Source organism: Hemicordylus capensis, chromosome 1 (assembly GCF_027244095.1).
Source record: "Hemicordylus capensis ecotype Gifberg chromosome 1, rHemCap1.1.pri, whole genome shotgun sequence".
Classification (NCBI taxonomy): Eukaryota; Metazoa; Chordata; class Lepidosauria; order Squamata; family Cordylidae; genus Hemicordylus; species Hemicordylus capensis.
In genome coordinates, this window is record NC_069657.1 from 394,171,301 (window position 1) to 394,190,032 (window position 18,732).

The 18,732-nt window shown below is 42.2% G+C and overlaps 1 protein-coding gene across 7 annotated transcripts in view; it reads left to right on the forward strand.

Annotated features, from left to right (window-relative positions):
• LTBP1 (latent transforming growth factor beta binding protein 1) overlaps window positions 1–18,732 on the forward strand; it is a 348,387-nt gene that overhangs the window by 259,354 nt on the left and 70,301 nt on the right. For all 7 annotated transcript variants that reach the window (XM_053303824.1, XM_053303841.1, XM_053303830.1 and 4 more), the window contains 3 exons: window positions 3,426–3,545; window positions 4,615–4,740; window positions 15,190–15,315. In XM_053303824.1, the coding sequence (XP_053159799.1) occupies window positions 3,426–3,545; window positions 4,615–4,740; window positions 15,190–15,315 (372 nt within the window). The remainder of the gene's footprint in view (window positions 1–3,425; window positions 3,546–4,614; window positions 4,741–15,189; window positions 15,316–18,732) is intronic.

An 18,732-nucleotide genomic window follows, 5' to 3' on the forward strand; every position in this document is an offset into this window, starting at 1 on the left:
GCCCCATTTGGGACCAAAATAACTCCCGCCGTGTCTGACCCCCCCCCCCCGTGTCTGACTCGATTGCAGCCCCTAATTGGTGGCGGCCCGGGTTCTTTTAACCTGTTCACCCAATGGTGGCTCTGCCCTTGATCATTCTCACAAATCTGACAATCCTCCATTTCACATTCGTTGTCATACAGTCTTGACTTCACTAAATGTTGTCTAAAGGTCATAGGTACTGTTCAGATAACATTGGCTTCCAAACCTTGTTTCTTTAAAATCTGTTGTGCCTCCCAAGTAAACCTATCAGTCACATATGGAATTTTAAAATTTTTTAAAGAAATTCCTTTGAAAAAGAAGGTTGTTGATTTTGGAAGATGCGTATGTCATCACCATTATGCTGTCTCATTCACAATTCAATATGTTGAACTTCGGAAATGGCAACATTTCCATCCGATAGTGTGTTGATTGCTGCTGTTATTGCTATGTGAAATGTGGTTGATCCCCCATTATTGGCACCAGTTTAGTATTTTTTGATGACATACTTAATCTTCAGGGACACCATTCATAGGTAAATGAGTTATCAGTTTGTGAAATGTTGTTTAGTTTTATATTTTTATTTCTTTGGAATCTGTGCATTTTTCTGCTGCTAGGCTTTCCTGTCCACAAAAATATCATCATCTACTGATTATTATTTTTTAGCCTACTTTCCAGTAGGCTTATCAGATCACCCGGCATTCCATGTGTGTGTCCCCCCACCATCAACTTCACAACGCCTGCACCAATATGAACCAAATCGGGTACAGTTGTAGGACAGTTGTAGGGACACATAGGAACAGCTTAATGGCATTGTTTGTGATTATGTCATCCACCCCAATTCACGATGGCAGACACGTAAACATTTGAGGCGCAAGTGGGCTAACTTGTGAACTGCCTAACCAATCTGAAGCAACAGCTGTAGGGGCACATGGGGAAACCTCAATGGCATTGTTTGTGATGATGTCATCTATCCCAATCCAGGATGGCGGATGTGTGAAAGTTTGAGGTGTAAGTGGACTATCTAACTGATTTGAACCAAATTAGGCACAGTTGTAGAGAGTGATGCACAGGAACACCTCAGTGGCGTAGTTTGTGATGATGTCCTCCACCCCATTCAAGATGGTAGACATGTAAACTTTTGAAGCACAAGTGGGCTAACTTGTGAACTGCTTAGAACCAAATTTGCTACAGCTGTAGGGACACATAGACATGCCCCAATGGTGTAGTTTGTGATGATGTCATCCACCCTGATCAAAGATGGCAGATGCATGAACATTTGAGGCACAAGTGCACTAACATGAGGACTGTCTAACCAATTTGAACCAAATTTGCTAAAGCTGTATGGACACATAGGGATGCCCCAATGGTTTCATTTGTGATGATGTCATCCACTCCGATCCAAGATGGCAGACTCGTGAACATTTGAGGCACAAGAAATCTAATTTGTGGACCTCAGTTTGAACCTAATTTAGTCCAGTTGCAGAGATAGTGAAAGGAAAGTAGGCAGATTACTTCTTATTAGAACAACTTGTTTTTGTTTCACTTTATTATAATTCTATGGAGACAGTGCTGGATGTATCTGCGCAAAGAGCAACAGTGGCATATTGTACCATTAAATATTGTACCATTGTCACTGAAGATGGATTTTAAGAGCTGGATTCATGGTCCCTCCTCTCTGCCTCCCCATATCAGTGGTCATCCCTTCATTGGAGGCTGTTCAGTAACAGCAGACTCGGCCCCTTCTCCCACCAAGCACAAGTGTTTGAATGGAGGGAAAGGTAGAAAGCAAGATTAGTCCAGTTTCTTACTTTATTTGTGACAAAACTGCTGCTGTCTGTTATACTGAATACAAAGGTAGACTCGGCTCAGCAGCCTAGCCTCCTGGCTTGCATCATTCATCAGAATAGTTAGCAATCGAGCTGAAAGGCCAATAAATCCAGATTCTGCTAAAACCTAGCTGCACCACTGCCCATCTCCAAGCAATCAGGAGCTATTCTGGCTTCTGATTGCTTGGAGATGGGCAGTGGTGCAGCTAGGTTTTAGCAGAGTCTGGACTTATTGGCCTTTCAGCACCCCACCCTACCCGTATACAAGTTGAAAAAAGAACGAAAGAAGCAACTATGTTATTTATAAAGCACCTAAATTATTCTAGGGCAACGTCCCTGCATCCATACATGAAAAAAGGAAGAAGAGAGTGAGACAGACAAGTGAAAGAAAGGCAGGAGAAAGAAAAGAAAGAGGAGGAGGAGGAGGAGGAGGAGAGGAAGGAAGGCAAGTGGGAGGAGGGAAGGAAGGAAGGAAGAAGTGGAAGGAGGGAAGGAAGATGAGTGGAAGAAAGGAAGGAAAACAGGAAAGAAGGAAGGAGGAACAAAGGAAAAGAAAGACAAGTGAAAGGAAAGAAGTGGAATGAAGGAAGAAAGCAGAAAGAGGGTGGGTGGGAGAGAGAAGTGGAAGGAAGGAAAGAGAGAGAAAGACAAGTGCATGGAAAGAAGGAAGGAACAGACAAGCAAAAGGAGTTTGGAGAAAAAGGTCGGGGGGTGGGGGAGAGAGAGAGCATGCACATCTGAGGGTCCAGGAAGGAGCCGAAAAGTGGAGGCACACCACGCATCTCTGCAATCGCTGATGTAGCACGGGCAACGTCAGTGAGCCAAAGCAAGGAGGGACCAGGGTGTGCACTCTAATAAGCAAAACTTATTACAGTTAAAGCCAAGAAGAAAGAATCTCCTGTGATGCATGAGGAGCAATAACCTTGATTGAGTTGGGCAGGAAACTACTTCTTGTTGTGAAATTAGGCATTTGTTTACTGCAAGGGAGTGAATACTTTTTTCACATACAGCCTTTCAGAGTTAATTATCAGTACAAATATAAACCGCATTCTTACAAAATCACATATATTTGTCAGAAGGTAGTGAAGCCGCAATAGGATTAAATGCAGACTTTTAATAAAATAAAAATTTAACTTGTTTACAAGAGCTCTGTATACTTCTTTATACTAGAAGTGTTGTAAACTCCTTTTGTGAGGTAAGGAAGGGGAATATCAGCAAATCTTGCAGTGCAATCCTATGCATTTTACTCAGAAGTAAGTCCCACAAAGTATAACGGAGCTTACTCACAAGTTAGTATGCAACCTTAGAGAATAAACCTAAACACACTTACCAAGGTATATGCCTCATTGTGCACAATGGACTTACTTTTGAGCAAACATTCATAGGATTGCATTGTTAGTGATTGCTCTGTTGTGGGAAATTTGAGTCCATAATACATTTTGCCCTTTATTTTTCTCAGCTAGGGCGAGAATTTGTTCTTATTTCTTAGCCATATTTTCCTAACTTTGTTGGAGATGTTGTGCCATTGTTAGTTTTATCTTTTCTGAAATGTTCTGTTTGCTATTGGCTGGGTTTCAGATATTAATGAATGCCAGGAAGAAAATGTTTGCCGTGGAGGGGACTGCGTTAATACAGAAGGCTCTTATGACTGTACTTGTCCAGATGGCTTCCAGCTATTACCTTCCAGGGGTTGTCAAGGTACAGTTTGGTTATAGAAATTTCAGAACATCACAGTGAACTAGAAGGAGGAGGATGCCACTATACCTTTTATGCAGTGCATTCCAAGAAAAGTTCAGAAAGCATGTTTTCTGTTCTCATTGTAGCATCTTAAAAGGATAAGTTCATATCTGCCCAGCATTTCTGTGCTATGCAGCTGTTAAAATTGTAAGAGTTCCCTTTCAATCAAGAGCTGATGACTTAAGCATAATTATAATTCTCTAGATCAGTGTATAAATAATTCTCTGGATTTTGTTCTTCATGTTTATCTGTATGGTTACCTACTGGCTAGAAAAGTAGGCCTACTAAAAATCCCCTCTCTGCAGATAGATCACACTTCCAGAAATACTATATTATTCATTAGCATAGACTTTGTATGGAGAAGGTCCTCTGTATTCACAGGGGTTCCATTCCACGCTACAACTGTGGATACGGAAACTGTGAATTTTAAGGCATTAGGTCAATGGGGAATTGAGGGTTAGATTCCCAGTTTGAGGAAAAACTCCAAAAACATTTATCTGGCGGGGGAGGGCAGAGGGGGAACTGCCTACCATTTTAACTGTTCCCCACTGAGTCTCACTGTGGCCCCTAATGCCTCCAAAGTGGCCAAAAATCACCAATTATTTCTTTTTTTAAAAAAATAGAGCCATTTTGAGACTCTGAAACACAAAATGGCAGCCAGAAATGACCTCTGCGGTCGTTTCTGGTCACCCCAACCCATGGATATGTGAGGTCAACTGATCTTCTCTGCCCCCCTCCCCCATTTTTCCTGTATATGCCAAGGTCAGGTATCTGTTACCCAACCATGTATATGCGAATCCGTGGATATAGAGACCGCAGATATCGAGGTCTTACTGTATAAGGAGTTCCTCATACATGTGAGCACTATAGAATATTTCAGTGATGTTTTTACTAAATGTTGTTGACCTTTTCCTACATACAGAGGTAAAAACTCTTTATTAGTTGTTTTTATAGATAGACTTCAAAAAACATATCAGAATCTTTTTGCATTTTTTGCATCTTTGATCTCTCATTCTGCCTTCCCACACAGATATCAATGAATGTGCAGGATCCAATCTCTGTTTACCTCATGGGAAATGTTTAAATACAGAGGGCTCTTTCCACTGCATTTGTGAACAAGGCTTTATAGTTTCTAGAGACAGTAGAACATGTGAAGGTAAGACAAATTAAATGAAACGTAGTATCAGGTGGTATCTGTGGTGAGGACAGGTCATTTAGTACAAAAAAGTGCACCCATCCTTCAAGGCCACTGTTGATTGCCTAATTCACCACCACCACCACTCACCTAGAGTGGAAGTAATTTAACTCCCTACAAACAGCTACTCCATAGGATTATTGGGGGGAGGGGGAGGGGGGAGACATATACCAGGAATGTAGGTAAGTGAAAAGAGTGGAGCAATAGTGAAACATAACCCCTGCTTTCTTTTGGCTTTAGCCCCATTGACATTAAATAAGAAAGGAAGTGGTACAGTAGTCCCACCACAATGGTACGATTGCTGGTCATTCCGTGTGTGTGTGTGAGAGAGAGAGAGAGAGAGAGAGAATGAATATATGAATATTATTGCTTTACAATAGTTTCCTCAATATTCTGCATATTACCTGACATGTAAAAATAACCTCTGTTATAGCTATCAAAAATTAGTGGTCAACATCTCTACTAATGGTACAGAAACACAGTGTGCTGTGTTTTATACAAACACCCTTCATAGTGCTTAGTAACCCAGAGTCCTGCTGCATATTCAGGGGGGCATTTTTGCCAATCCCCCCCACCTGGAAGCTCTCTGTGAAACCTAGAAGTGGGTCCCTGAGGGTCACACAGCCCTCAGGGACTGCTTCTGAGGGGAGGCGGAATTGGTGAAAATCCCCTTTCACACATGCAAAGTGAGACTCTGAATTGTTAAATGCTGCTGAGGTTTTTTGCACACTGTGATTACTCATCCTAGTCATCATACCGAATACTAATTTTCACTTGCTCTCAATGAGGGCTTTTATAGAATTTCTTAATCTGCATTGTTGATAGAAGAGAATGTTTCACTATCCCAGACATGACAGTAATTTGTATAGATGAACATCTGCACAATGTAACTTTTCAGGTTCTCTCAGAAGGAAAAGAATGAAGTCATTCTAGTCTTCCCTTTCAGTATTCACAGCCATGTCAGCACCACCACCTTGTCAACAGTATTAAGATTAGGGGACCAACAGGAAATAATCAAGAAAGACACAAAGAACCAGGCAAGGGGAAAGAAAAGTGTGGTTCCAATTCCAACAATAGTCATAGATTTGTGACCATCTAATTTAATTTCCTTAATAAGTCACTCCTTGGAATTTCATGTAGAAATGCCTACATCTTCTGATGGGATGAGATCTTACTTATTTTTGCATACAAAAATCTAATGTTGTCTTAAACAATCCATAAAGAAATATTACCACATTCTTTTAGAACTCATACATTGGTTAACTCTCCTTGTTAAAATAGATCTTACACAAAATGAATATGGAAATATTTCATTAAACCAAAATTCTACTTGAATTTAGGAACATGTTTCTTTGTTACGAATACATTTGTGTGCAACTAAGCTCTTGCTCAAAAATACTAAATGACAGAAATTACTAACTGAGGATCTGACTGATTTTGCCAATAGCATTTGAAATAAAATAGTGACTTATTAAACTAATATAGATAAAGCATTGAAATCAAAGTATACAATTCCTAATACATTTACTTCCAAAGAAGTGGATATGATAATGGAAACAGGGAACTGGCTTTCTGAATAATACTATGCTGAGCTGGACTTCTGGCAAGACCTCTAGGGAAGAAAGTGATGCCTGTGTGTTCTCTGCCTCTCAGGCCTACCTTACACTCACAAAACCAGGTCCTGAGTTTATTTATTGTTAAGCTCTTGACCATTTTCATTTAGAGAAGGTATTTATTTACACTGCAGCCCTGGGGGTGGGGCGGATTAACCTTTTTGCCACCCATAGGCAAAAAGGCTTTTGCAGCCCTTAAAATTAAAAAAAAAAAAGCCACCGCTGTGCATCAGCAGTAGCTGCGGGGACAGGGGCAAGAGGAGCGTCCCCCCTTTTACTTTACTTTTTTTTTAAAGCCATGCCAGGGGCAGTAGCTGCAGGGGGGATGAGAGGAGCATTCCCCCCCCCCTTTTACTTGTTTTTAAAAGCCACGGCAGCGGCCATAGCTGCAGGGAGGGGGGTGACTGGGCAAGGAGGAAGTTCCCCCTTTTGCCCCCTAAAGTAAGATCGCTGCTGGCTGTGGCAGTGGACTGACTTCAGGGAGGGTGGGGGGTGAGGAGGGGAGAGTGCGCCTTTTTTAACCTGTGCAAGCCCTCTGTTTGGCTGGGCAGCAGCAAACTCCTTCCTTCTCCCCTCCTCCCAAGTGACTGTGCATGGGCTCTACCATCTGTAGCCCATTTCCGGCTTTCTCCCCTTCCATGGTGAACTTCCTTTAGGGGGCAAAAGGGGAAAATTTTCCCTCACCCGGTCACCACCTCTCCCTGCAGCTACTGCCGCCGCAGCTTTTTAAAATGTTAAAGTAAAAGGGGGGGGGACGCTCCTCCCCCCCACCACAGCTATCTACTCCCACCCCCAGAGGTGTGTGGCAAAATTTGAGGAACAGTATGTCGCTCCTCAGATTTTGCTGTCGTAGGCAGATGCCTCTTCTGCCTCTGCATTAATCTGTGTCTGTCTGGAATTGCCCAAGAAACTCAGCAATAAGCGGCTGAACGGATCAAAGAAGCGCCTGCCTGACTCCACACTCAACATGGCTAATGCAGTTTCAGACAAAGAGGAGGTGGCTATTTGGGCCATACTAGGTCTCTTGAGGGAGGCTGAGAAAGAGACAAAGGCTTTCCGGTCCCAGGTGAATGAAATTAATGATATTTTGCTCAGAGTTAACAACTGCATGGAAGATGCTAAGAAGCGAATTGGAGTAGTGGAAGACAAAGCTAAAGAGCAGCAGAAAGATATCACTAAGCTGCAGGTTGAAGTTACAGTACTCCAGGCCGAAGTGCTGGACCTGGAAGGCTGAAAGCCATAGGTCCAACATCCGAATAGTAGAGGATCCTGAAGGGGCTGAAGGAAGATACCCTATTAAATTTGTGGATGCATAATTGCGGAATCTGCTTCATCTGCCTGAGAAATATGAAATCTCAATTGAATGCTCACCCTCCCACCAACAGGCAAACCACCATGAGCTATCATATTAAAATTGCTTCAGTTCTAAGGAAAATTTATTGTGGCACTCCAGAGAGGGGGATGAGTTATGCTGGGGCCCTGATCAGGTCAAAATCTTGTTTCAGGATTTTCCTAAACCTGTTGTTGATCTAAGGAAAAAATTTGCCTGGGCAAAACCACTAGCTCATGATAAGCAACCTTGCTTCTTTAAATATGCAGTCATTTAGTGTCCACAGTTAACTCCATTAAGCAATTTGATTCCCCAAGGAGGCTGAAGAGTTCCTGGCTAGAGGCTGAAGAGTTTGAAATATGTTTGAAACTTAATTCCTTTTGGCTTTCATTGGCCTCTGTGACTAATCCCTGCACTATTTTTTGGGCGGGAAAATACCTTGTTTGAATTCTAGCAGTTAATATTGCATATCATTTTACTTCTTCTTCACTGTTGAGAAACTCTGGCTAATGACTGATGCATAGTTTTTGTAAATTTTGCCTCCAAGTTCCACTTTTCCTGAATAACTAAAATGTTACGAATTTCACTGCTTTATGAATGTGAAAGCTGCTTCATTGGAATAAGCTTATTAACATACTGGATCTGTTGCTTTATTTATTACATTTCTATATCGCCCTGTTCAAAGGCTCTGTAATCTTAATTACAGTGTCTGGGACACAAAACCCCTAGATTGGTGTATCTTACATAAAATTCTGGTTGGATCTCCTAATGTTATTTCAATGTGGGGATTTGAAATAATAATTTAGGTTCAGTAAAACAATGGTTAAGGTTTTAAGGATTCTGCTTAAAGTAGGGGCAGGATTGGAATTTTGGGGTAGAGATCTGCAAGGCATTGACCTGCCTAGCTTGTCTGGCCACCTGCTGGATCATTTCTTACTGCTTATGATAATATTCTGCTCCTTTCACAGCCCCTGTTTTTCACTGTAAATTTGGCACGCTTTAGCCTACATTCTGTTAAACATAAATGTGCTTAAGATCATTACTTGGAATGTCAGAGGGTTCTCAAAGCCTCAAAAGCTGAGAAAGGTTTTTAGACTACTAAAGAAGGAAAAATTTGATATTGCCCTACTACAGGAAACTGCTACAGGAAACCAATGAAAGCTGCTGAAGCAGAGCATATACAGAAAGACTGGGTGGGTGAAACTATTTTAGCTGGCAACCCTTCCAAAGCTTGGGAGTTGCATTGTTGTTTCATAAAAAAGCTTCACGTAATTATTTTGGACTCAATGATTGATGGAAATGGTAGGTTTCTACTAGCAAAGGTTAGAGTCAATGGTCCATTGTTTACCTTTTGAAACATTTATGGACCAAATTCAGACAATCCTAACTTTTATATAGATCTCTTTTCCCAAATTCATGAGTGCTAAACCCCCTTCTTGACAGAAATATTAACAGATTTGCTAGATCCAAATCTAGGTTATTTATTGAACAAACAATGTCACATCTTGGACTTTACGATATTTGGAGATTGCTAAACCCAACTGACCTGTATATTCATATAGGCTAGATTACTTCCTGATATCAGTTTCACTAACTGATATCCAATAGGTCCAATTTTGATCTCATATCATGCTCTAGTAACTCTTTATATTGCCCTGCCAATCTCAGCAGCCAAACCATCATGACAATGACATTTTAATAACTCTTCTGAAATATAAATCCTTTTTAGAAAAAATAAAGACCCATATTGGTGACTTTTTGGTTAATAATTCTTGGGGTTACGTCTCTTCATTGGTACTATAGGATTGGCTAAAAGCATATATGAGGGGAATAATAATTTCTTATGCAGCTTACAAAAAGAAAGCTTGTATCCGTTAGTTATTGAAACTAGAACAAACACTATCAGAGGCAGTAATTAATTATGGGCAGTCTCCATCCCCTGATAACCTACTAACCTACTTAACCTTCAGTATGAATGTCTGACTACATGACCCTGTCCCCTTTACCAAGCCTGGCTGGGCTTACCGGGGCTAGCCTCAGAGCAGGGATGGTGAAGGGCTTGAGCATCACCCTGTGCCTCCTCCATCCCAGGCTACTTGCTCCTTGTGTCTGCCCCTCTCTGAGAAGCCCTAACACTCTCCACCAGCCAGCCTCTCATCCCTGGCTGGCTCCTTATATTCCTCCTCACAGGCTATGCATCACCCACCCCCAGTTACAGGGCCAACGCCCGTCCTTATTCCTTGTAATTGTCTACCTTTTACAGCTGTGGCCAATATCTCCCCCCCCCCCCGCTCAGACCCCCTCCTGGAGGTGTGCTGCTGATGTTATCCTCATGTGCTTCCCCTTCGGCTCTTTCAGGGCTCCTCCCCTCCTCTGCTGGAGCTGGGACCCTGCCCATTGGCTGTCTTTCCTCTGCTTCTCCCTGACTGCCACCTGTCCCTGTTGCCTCGGGCCCCCTCACCACTCCATCCTCACCGGCCAATCAAGTTAATCGCTTGTATTCTAAACAGGTAGATTCCATCCTTGTGTTAAACAAAAATATTGGGGAAATGGAGAAAGAGCCAGTAAGCTTCTGGCACATAAATTAAGATTAATGAAGAATAGTAATAATAGTGCTTCTCTTCGGGCTGAGGCAGGAAGTATATGGAATGACCCGGTAAATATTAATGAATTATTTTGAGGTTTCTATTCCAAATTATATGAGGGGGATAAAATCTGTGGAGCTTAATTTATTCGAGGCTTCATTAAATCTCCCAAGTCAAACAGAAGGTCTTGGTGCTCCGCTTACTCCAGACAAACTCTCTCAAGCACTTAAGGATATGAAATCAGATAAAGAACCTGAGCCTGATGGCTTTACAATAGAATGGTATAAAGAACTTGAAGGTGAATTAATCCTGATGTTATTTCATACAATTGATAGTGAGCCGGGTTGTTTATGTCTTCCTGTTTCTATGAATGAGGCTGCTATTACTGTAATCTTAAAACCAGATAAAGATCCTCGTCTCTGTAGCAGCTACAGGCCCATCTCCCTCATAAATGTTGACACAAAAATAATCACCACTGCTCTGGCCAAAAGACTAAACAAATGTGTGTTCAGTTAGCTACACCCTGCGCAAACAGGTTTTGTCCCTGGTCAGCAGGGTGCTAATAACATCTGAGTTGTTATATATACACTAGCACCTTCAGAACGATGGCCCTCTCTATAATACATTCTATCACTGAACACAGAGAAGGCCTTTGATGGAGTCCAGTAGCAGTTATTAATAGTTATGCTGAAAAGTTTCAGTCTACCAAAGTATTTTGTTGACTGGGTATGTACTCTATATAGCTCCCTTGGTGCCAGAATTAATACAAACATGTTCATGTTATCATCTTTCAATTTATTTTGTGAAACAAGACAGGGTTGCCCTTTATCTCGGCTCCTGTTTAATTTGACCCTTGAACCATTGGCAATTTCAATATGCAATTCTGAACCAATCAGGGGTATTCCAGTTGGTCAGAATGAACTTTTAAAAATTTTTATACTGATGATCTCTACTATTCCTAACTAATCCAAACAACGCTATACCCCACCTAATGGATTTAATAGAAATAATTGGAAATTTATTGGAAATGTAATTGGGTATAAAGTCAATTGGTTAAAAACTGAAACCGTAAGCATAGTCTATAGGGAAAGGTCAACATAATTAAATCATTTTGATTTAATCATAATAAGCTATTTACTTGGGGGCTTACCCCTTAATATTCCCCACATTCCCCAAATGTATTTTAACCATGGCACTGTAAAATAAATTGCCCTTTTTTTGAGAGAAGTATCTGAGAGAAGGAATGTTATACTTTAGCAAAACCAAAAATTACCAGATGCTTTGATCATTTTGGGATTGACACCCCAACCGCCCCGATCTCTCAGAAGGCCAGAAACAATGGATTATTAGATCTATCAATAGCTAAAATGCTTATTCTTCAATCATGGAAAGCGACTGCAGCCCCATATGTAGAAGAATGAATGAACGAGATCAGCTCTGGCTGCCAGAGAAAACAATGTGTTTAGGAAAGTGAGCAAACTAAGCAATTTTAACAATGTTTGGGAAGCTTTTGTTGAACTCTTCTCAGACTTAAATATGGAACAGTGATACCTGTGACTTGTGGTTGGTCCAGGCTTCAGATGTTTTTTGTTTGTTTGTTTCCCCTTTCCTTTTCTTCATCTGTGCTAAGGGTCAGGGGTGAATTTATGGGGTATTGTTGTTGCTATTTTGATTGAGTAATCTCACTTAAACTTTAATAAAATGAGAATACAAGAAAAAAATACTATGCTGAGCTATTCATCACAATTTCTAATCTTACTGCCTGGCCCACAGATCAGTAAAACTAATAGAATAACAATGGGATCTACATTAGGAGTGTGTGCAGAACCATCTGAATTCGGACTGGACCGCAGTCCACAAACCAGTGCAATAGAACTAAACTGCTGGTCCAGTCTGTCCAACCAAACCAGCTTAAACCAGTTTGAGCCCCTATTAAACCAGTTTGAGTCCCTGTAAAGGGTATGAAATCCAGCAAGGATTCCCTTTTGCTTCCAAAGGTAATAAAAGGCGGCGGGGGAGTGGCAAGAGAGAGGCACAGCATGCCTCCGTGCATGCTGAGAGGGTTGGGGGAGTGCTGCACAGGCCTGCAGGTAAGAGCTTTCTCTTTCATTTTTAAAGGCACCTCTCTCTTGCTGTTCCCCCGCCACCTTTTATTACCTTTGGAAGCAAAGGGGAGTCCTCACCGGATTCCCCTTTAAAGGTGCTCAAACCAGTGAACCAGTCTGCAGATGAAAAAGGTTCGGTGTGCTTCGATTGTAGACCAGAGGGCTTTCGCATGTTCTTAATCAGCAGAGGATTAGGAGTGTGCTTTTCTTTGCAAAATCAGTGCCTAAATGGTCATTGAAACCGTATCTTAGCCTTTTGCAAATAAATGAGTTTATATGGTCTCATTTTAATCTTAGAAGATATTGCAAATTAACCTTTGTTCTAATTCCATGAGATGAAGGTTCGCCGTGTTAAATGTTTCCCATTAAGTTGCATTTAAGATGTAATTGTTTCAGGGTTTTATTGTATTTTCTTTGTAAAATGTTTATGATATTTTGGTAACATGCATTCATCCATACTCGATATTTTGATTTTATAAAATATGTTTGTTGCATCAGCTTCATTTAGACATCCATCTCTTCTTGATTTCTGAACTTTCCAAATACAGGTGAACCCCGTTATCCACAGACGTACCATTCTCCACTACAACCGTGGATAATGGAACTGCGGATAACAAGTCATTGCATCAGTGGGACTTGGGGGGGGGGGGGGTTAGGTTCCTGGAATGGGCGGGGGGGAGACTAAAAACAGCTAAACTCTTGATAAATCACAGAAACAAAGTGCTGTACTGTGCTCTGTGGGTCTCCAGATTTCCAGCAGTGCCCCAGCAAAAGGCCCAATTCCATCATTTTTTTGTGAAACATCATGATTAATTTTTTTTAATGAGCCACAGAATGGCTCCTGTCCTCAAAATGATGGCTGGAAATAGCCTTGGAAGCCAGAAATGACCTTGTACCTTGGAAATGACCCTGAAATCGCAGATACAAGGAATTTAATCCTTTTTGTTCCGCATATGCCGGGGTCAGGTGTCAATTACTGTTGTGAACCAGATCCAATTTGCACCCTACAGTGGTGGGAACAAGACTTGGAAACACTAGCTTAGTTCTTTTTTGTAGCGGCCATGTAGGATCTGGACGCGGAAGCAGAAAGGAGACACAACAGACGTCTATACTTCAATAGGCTTTATAAAGGCAGTTGGTTACATAGGCACGGATGCCAATCAAATGAAGCAAGCAAAGCAGTCATTTTTCTAGTTTTGTAGTTAGATCATTCCTCAGTTATCTTTTGTGTTGTATGTGTGTGTTTTCAGTAATTACTCTGACTAACACAATAATAGAAAGGCAAAGGAGGAGAGAAAGGGGTTAGGATGGACAGAAGAGAAAGAGAGGAAGTAGATTCCAGAGAGGCATGGCAGAATGCTGGTTAGTGGAAAGAGCTGGGGCAGTATTTGTTATTGAAGATTCATATTACCAGGTCTCGAAATGGCCACTGAATGTGTGTGGCTCTGGTATGTGTAGCTGGCGATCTGAGCTTTTAGGCACGTCTTCAGGCAGAGAGGGTGGGGTAGTTGACGTGGACATAAATCACCCTGATCTCTCACCCCGTGGTAGAGATCACCAGTGACTTCTTGTCCATATTGGAAGAAGCCTGTGTCTCAGCTCTGCAGCTTTGGACAATCAGGCTCACAGGTGAGCAACTCTGCTTGTTAGGCACAGATGGCTTTCACAAGACAAAGGTTTGCCTTCGTGCTGCTGAGACATGTCTGAAGGGGCTCCCCTTTTTATACCTTTGAGAACGCACTAGTTTAGATCTCATATCTCAAGGAGACACTACTATCTTCCTCGTGTTTCCAAGAAGTGTCAACAGTTGCCCATCACAGGGTCTCTCTCATGCCAATTAAGGCTTGAGGATCCAGGGTAGACACCATTTATGTCAGACACCGTTTATGGCTATCAAGCAGAACTGTTTCTCTTTCAGTGTACGCAAAATATTCATATATCTCCAAGGGTGACAGTTTTGTGGTCAGCTGGGCTTTAGGTCCCAGGAAAAGCTTAGTCATATAACATACAAGGAAATTAGCCTTAATTTCTATGTGTTTGCAGTGCACCCCTAAAGTATGTAGGTATCATTATAGATGTGTGTTATTCCTAAAGCCTTCTTAATATGATTATTTTTGGCATATACAGTCTTGGAAGCTGCCAGATTTGAGGGGTATACTCATGTGAAATAAGGGCCGTAACCCAGAATTTGGCTTTAAAAAAGCCAATCTGGCGGGTATCATGATTATATTTGGCAAAGAAGAAATGCATTAACATAACAAGGCCAGGGCAGAAGTATACAAACTCATCCTCTTCCACTTCTATCAAGGTTTACAGCCTTGAGCAAGAAACAAACAATTTCAATCAGTTTCTCATACTCAGCACAATTAACTCACAGTCCAGGCATTGATTAATCTCTCAACATGGCAGGGTCAGATACTGAACTGAGTTTTTTTCTTTGGGGCAAGTAACGTCTTGTGTGTTTTTTATCTGCTGTCTTATTTTTATGTATGTTTTTAGCTTGATGTTTTTACTGCTTTTATTGTATGTTTTAATTTTTGTAAACCGCCTTGGGGTTTTCTTTTAACGAAAGGCGGTATAAAAATGTAAAAATAAATAAATAAATAAATAAATAATACCAGGCCATGCTAGGCAAGGGTGGCCACAGTATTAACCAACTGCAGATATGCGAAACCACTGATAGCAAGGTTGTAATTTGTCTGTCTTCTTTCATCTCCAATAATGTTTGATTTGCCTGTGTATTATGCCAGTCTGATAATAATTTGTCTTATTTTCAGATGTAGATGAATGTGCCAACAGCACTACATGTGGCACTCATGGGTTCTGTGAAAATTCACCTGGCTCCTACCGCTGCCTTTGTTACCAGGGTTATCAATACCTACAGGATGGAAGAGGGTGTGTGGGTGAGTTGTTAACATTAATGCTTCTAACTCCTTGAACAACTAGTTTTCATGAAAAATCTCATTGATTTCCATATTAGTTTTTGTTGCATATAAGCTTATTTAAAATGAAATGGGTTTTAAGGCTTAAATTTTATGAAAATTCTATGTAACCATTTAATAAGAACTAGCGGGGCCAGGCACAGAGCACTTGCTCCTCTGCCAGCCAGCCCGGCCCACTTCTCCCCCACCATCACCTGCGGTTTCTGGCTGACTTTCAAGCCAACCCATCCCCTCCTCCTGCCTGCCGGTGCCTCCTCATGGCCCGCCGCCACCTCCTCATCCCAGCAACCAAGCCACCTCCTCATCCTGGCAGCCGGACTGGCCCGCCTCCGTCTCTGCCTCCTCATCCCGGTGGCCGTTTTCTCCCTGTCGCTAGTCTGGCAGCTGCTCACGAACTCTTGCGAGAGCTGCCACAATGGGCTTAGCGATGGATACACCTAGGAGAAATAAATATATAGCTATGTTGTTAGGGTTGAATGGGAACAAATGTCAAATAAGACAAACCAATCATTTAATCTTTTTTGAACCCACTGTTTTTGAAAACATCAAGCCATTCACAAATCTTGATTTGTAATGGTGTGATTTTAAAAGTTCAGCTTGTGTAAATGTAACATCTGTTTATTCTCTCAGTTGAATAATCAGGACTTTGCAAAAGTTACAGGAAATATAGTCTGGTTTGTGGTACAGCCACCTCCTCCTTTGGTAGAGTATTGAAACAGTTTTCAATCCCTGCATGCCCAGGAAGGATAATTATCATCATGTTAAATCTTTGATAATTTAAAAAGCATGTCAATGCTTTTTATTGTGCTAATGATTAATTCAGTAATCCAAAAACCTTCGGTTTAAGATGAGAGTTGAGATGCTTTACATTTTCACTTTTGCTCTAAAAAGAATGGAAATTGCAAGTTAAGGTGCCCATTTTAATTTCTGTGCTATATAAGACTTTGTACAGTCTGGTATATGATGATGGCTTTAGAAATGAGGCTCTATGGACCCACTTTGCCTTGATCAGAGATGCATCAGGCAGAAATTCATCAGGGGCATCTCTTGGAACTGATTGGGGAAACTGCACCTATTAAATGTCTGTCTGGATGGATCCCTCCCCAGTCCAAAATCCAACTGAAAGACCAAGGCAAAGTGTGGAAGGAGGGAGAAAAGGGAAGGAAGGAAAAGAAAGACACAGACCAACACACTAGGGATGTGCACGGAACTGCAGCGAAGATGCTGCTTTAAGAGCGGGGGAGGGTGCATTTACCCCTTCTGCCGCTCCCCCCCACCGGCATCCGATTCTTTAAAAGCCCATCGGGGTGGCAGCATACCTCCCTGCCACCCCATTGCCCCCGTTGTCCAGATACGACCGGAAGTCTCCGATGCACCTGCATGTACCAGCATATGTGTGGGTGCACATAGGCACATTGGGGACTTCAAGTCATATCCGGACAATGGGTGGCAGGGAGGTATGCTGCCACCCCGATGGGCTTCTACAAAAACAGATGTGTGCGGGGGGAAAGTGGCAGGAAGGGTAAGTGCACCCTCTACTGCTTTTAAAGCTAGACACCCCCCGCTGTCGAACCAGCGGAACCACTGGTTATTCGGACTGGTTCGGAGGCCCATAAAGGGCCTCTGACCTGGTTCCATGCACATCCCTACAACACACTGTAGCCATTCACACACAGATACAGCAGCCATTCACACACAGACACAGCAGCCATTCACACATACAGAGAGACGCAGCCACTGCAACCACACATACACACACACGTTGCTGCCATACACCTACACGGCACACACACTGCACACCGTCATCCAGTGTGGCCACATGCCTTGCCCCAGTGCCTAGCCAGCTGGCATTCCTGCTGGATGCCCCACCCCCAGGGCTCAGATGGCCTCTGCGGCATGCAGAGTCCACATGTGTGCAGAGGCCATCTGAGTCTGTCTGAATGCTAGGAGCAGGGCAGCCAGCAGGAAATGGGTGAGGAAAGAGACACAAGTTTTGGGCTTTATAGAAATATGTTAGATAGATAGATAGATAGCTGTCTCACTCCGGAATGGATCAATGGGCAGTAGCGGTGGCCAGCCGTTGTCCGCACATGCGCCATCTGAGTGCTAGGAGTGGGACAACCAGCAATAAATGGGCGAGGAAAGAGATGCAAGTTTGGGGCAGTATAGAAATATTTTAAATAAATAAATAATAAATAAATGCCAGCTTTCTGGGGCCCAGAGCCAGTGCAAGGCATGTGCCAGAATGGCTGAAGGGCACGCTCTGGAATGGAGCACTGGGCAGGAGTGGTGGCAGTAGCCGGCCACTGTCCGCACGTGCACAGGCACCATCAGAGCACTAGGAGTGGGGCAGCCAGCAGAAAACGCTGGCTTGCTGTGGCTGCGCTGGGTCGGAGTTGGGAACACTGGCTGCACCCTTGAAAGCAATTCACGAGGTGTGCACCAGAGCAGAAGGGCAGCAGTGGCAACAGCTGACGGGAAAGCCATTCACATCTTTGACAAGACCACCATACTGGTTGTGTGCAATGCTGTGGGCAACACAGCTTCAAAAGCCCTAACTGTACAGACTCTTTCAGAGGGCAAGATGCATTTTTCAGACTCTTAACACACAACATTTAGGATCAATTTTGAAATTACCATCAATTGGGTGGGTCCCAGAGAGATATACAAAAGGCACTTTTCTGGTATGGAGTCTAAAGGCTGAAAATATGCAAATAGACTACAAAATCATTTAAATACCACTTCATCAGTCCGAAAAAAATGTTGCCAGCCCTTTAAACCCCTGTTCAACAGAGAAAGAATTTAAACTGCTCTATCTAAGCAATTTTGCAATAGATCTTCACAAAATTTGCAGGGGAGGTGTCTCTTGGTACCTAGTGAATGTATGCTGATGGCCAGGCAGATCAGGCAAATGGTTTTGGTATTATAAGCAATAGAATGTTCAGGGCTTATAATGGTAGAACATTGAAAACATTCTCCATCTTAACTATACTGGCACATATTCAAGTACATTATGAAGTAGTGAGCAGAATTAATTTATGTATTTATTTAAAATGGTATATTCCACCATGTCTGTCCCAATAGTCTCCCAAAGTACCTCACAACAAAATAAAAATACAAGAATTAAGCATCTTCCAAGCTATACAAAACTGTAATCATGACAAATTGTTAACACCCGAATACCCTGGATGTAGCTTAGTTCCAGAGCATTCTGGAGGGATAATGTCAGCAGCCACACACACAAAAATGCTCAGTCTAGGGCATTGCTATATCTAGGGGAATGGAGCTCTCTTGCTGCAGCTGTTGGCAATGAAAAAGTTTTAGCAAAAAAAAACAAACCACCACAACACCACCCACACTTCTGTTAACCCTGCACAT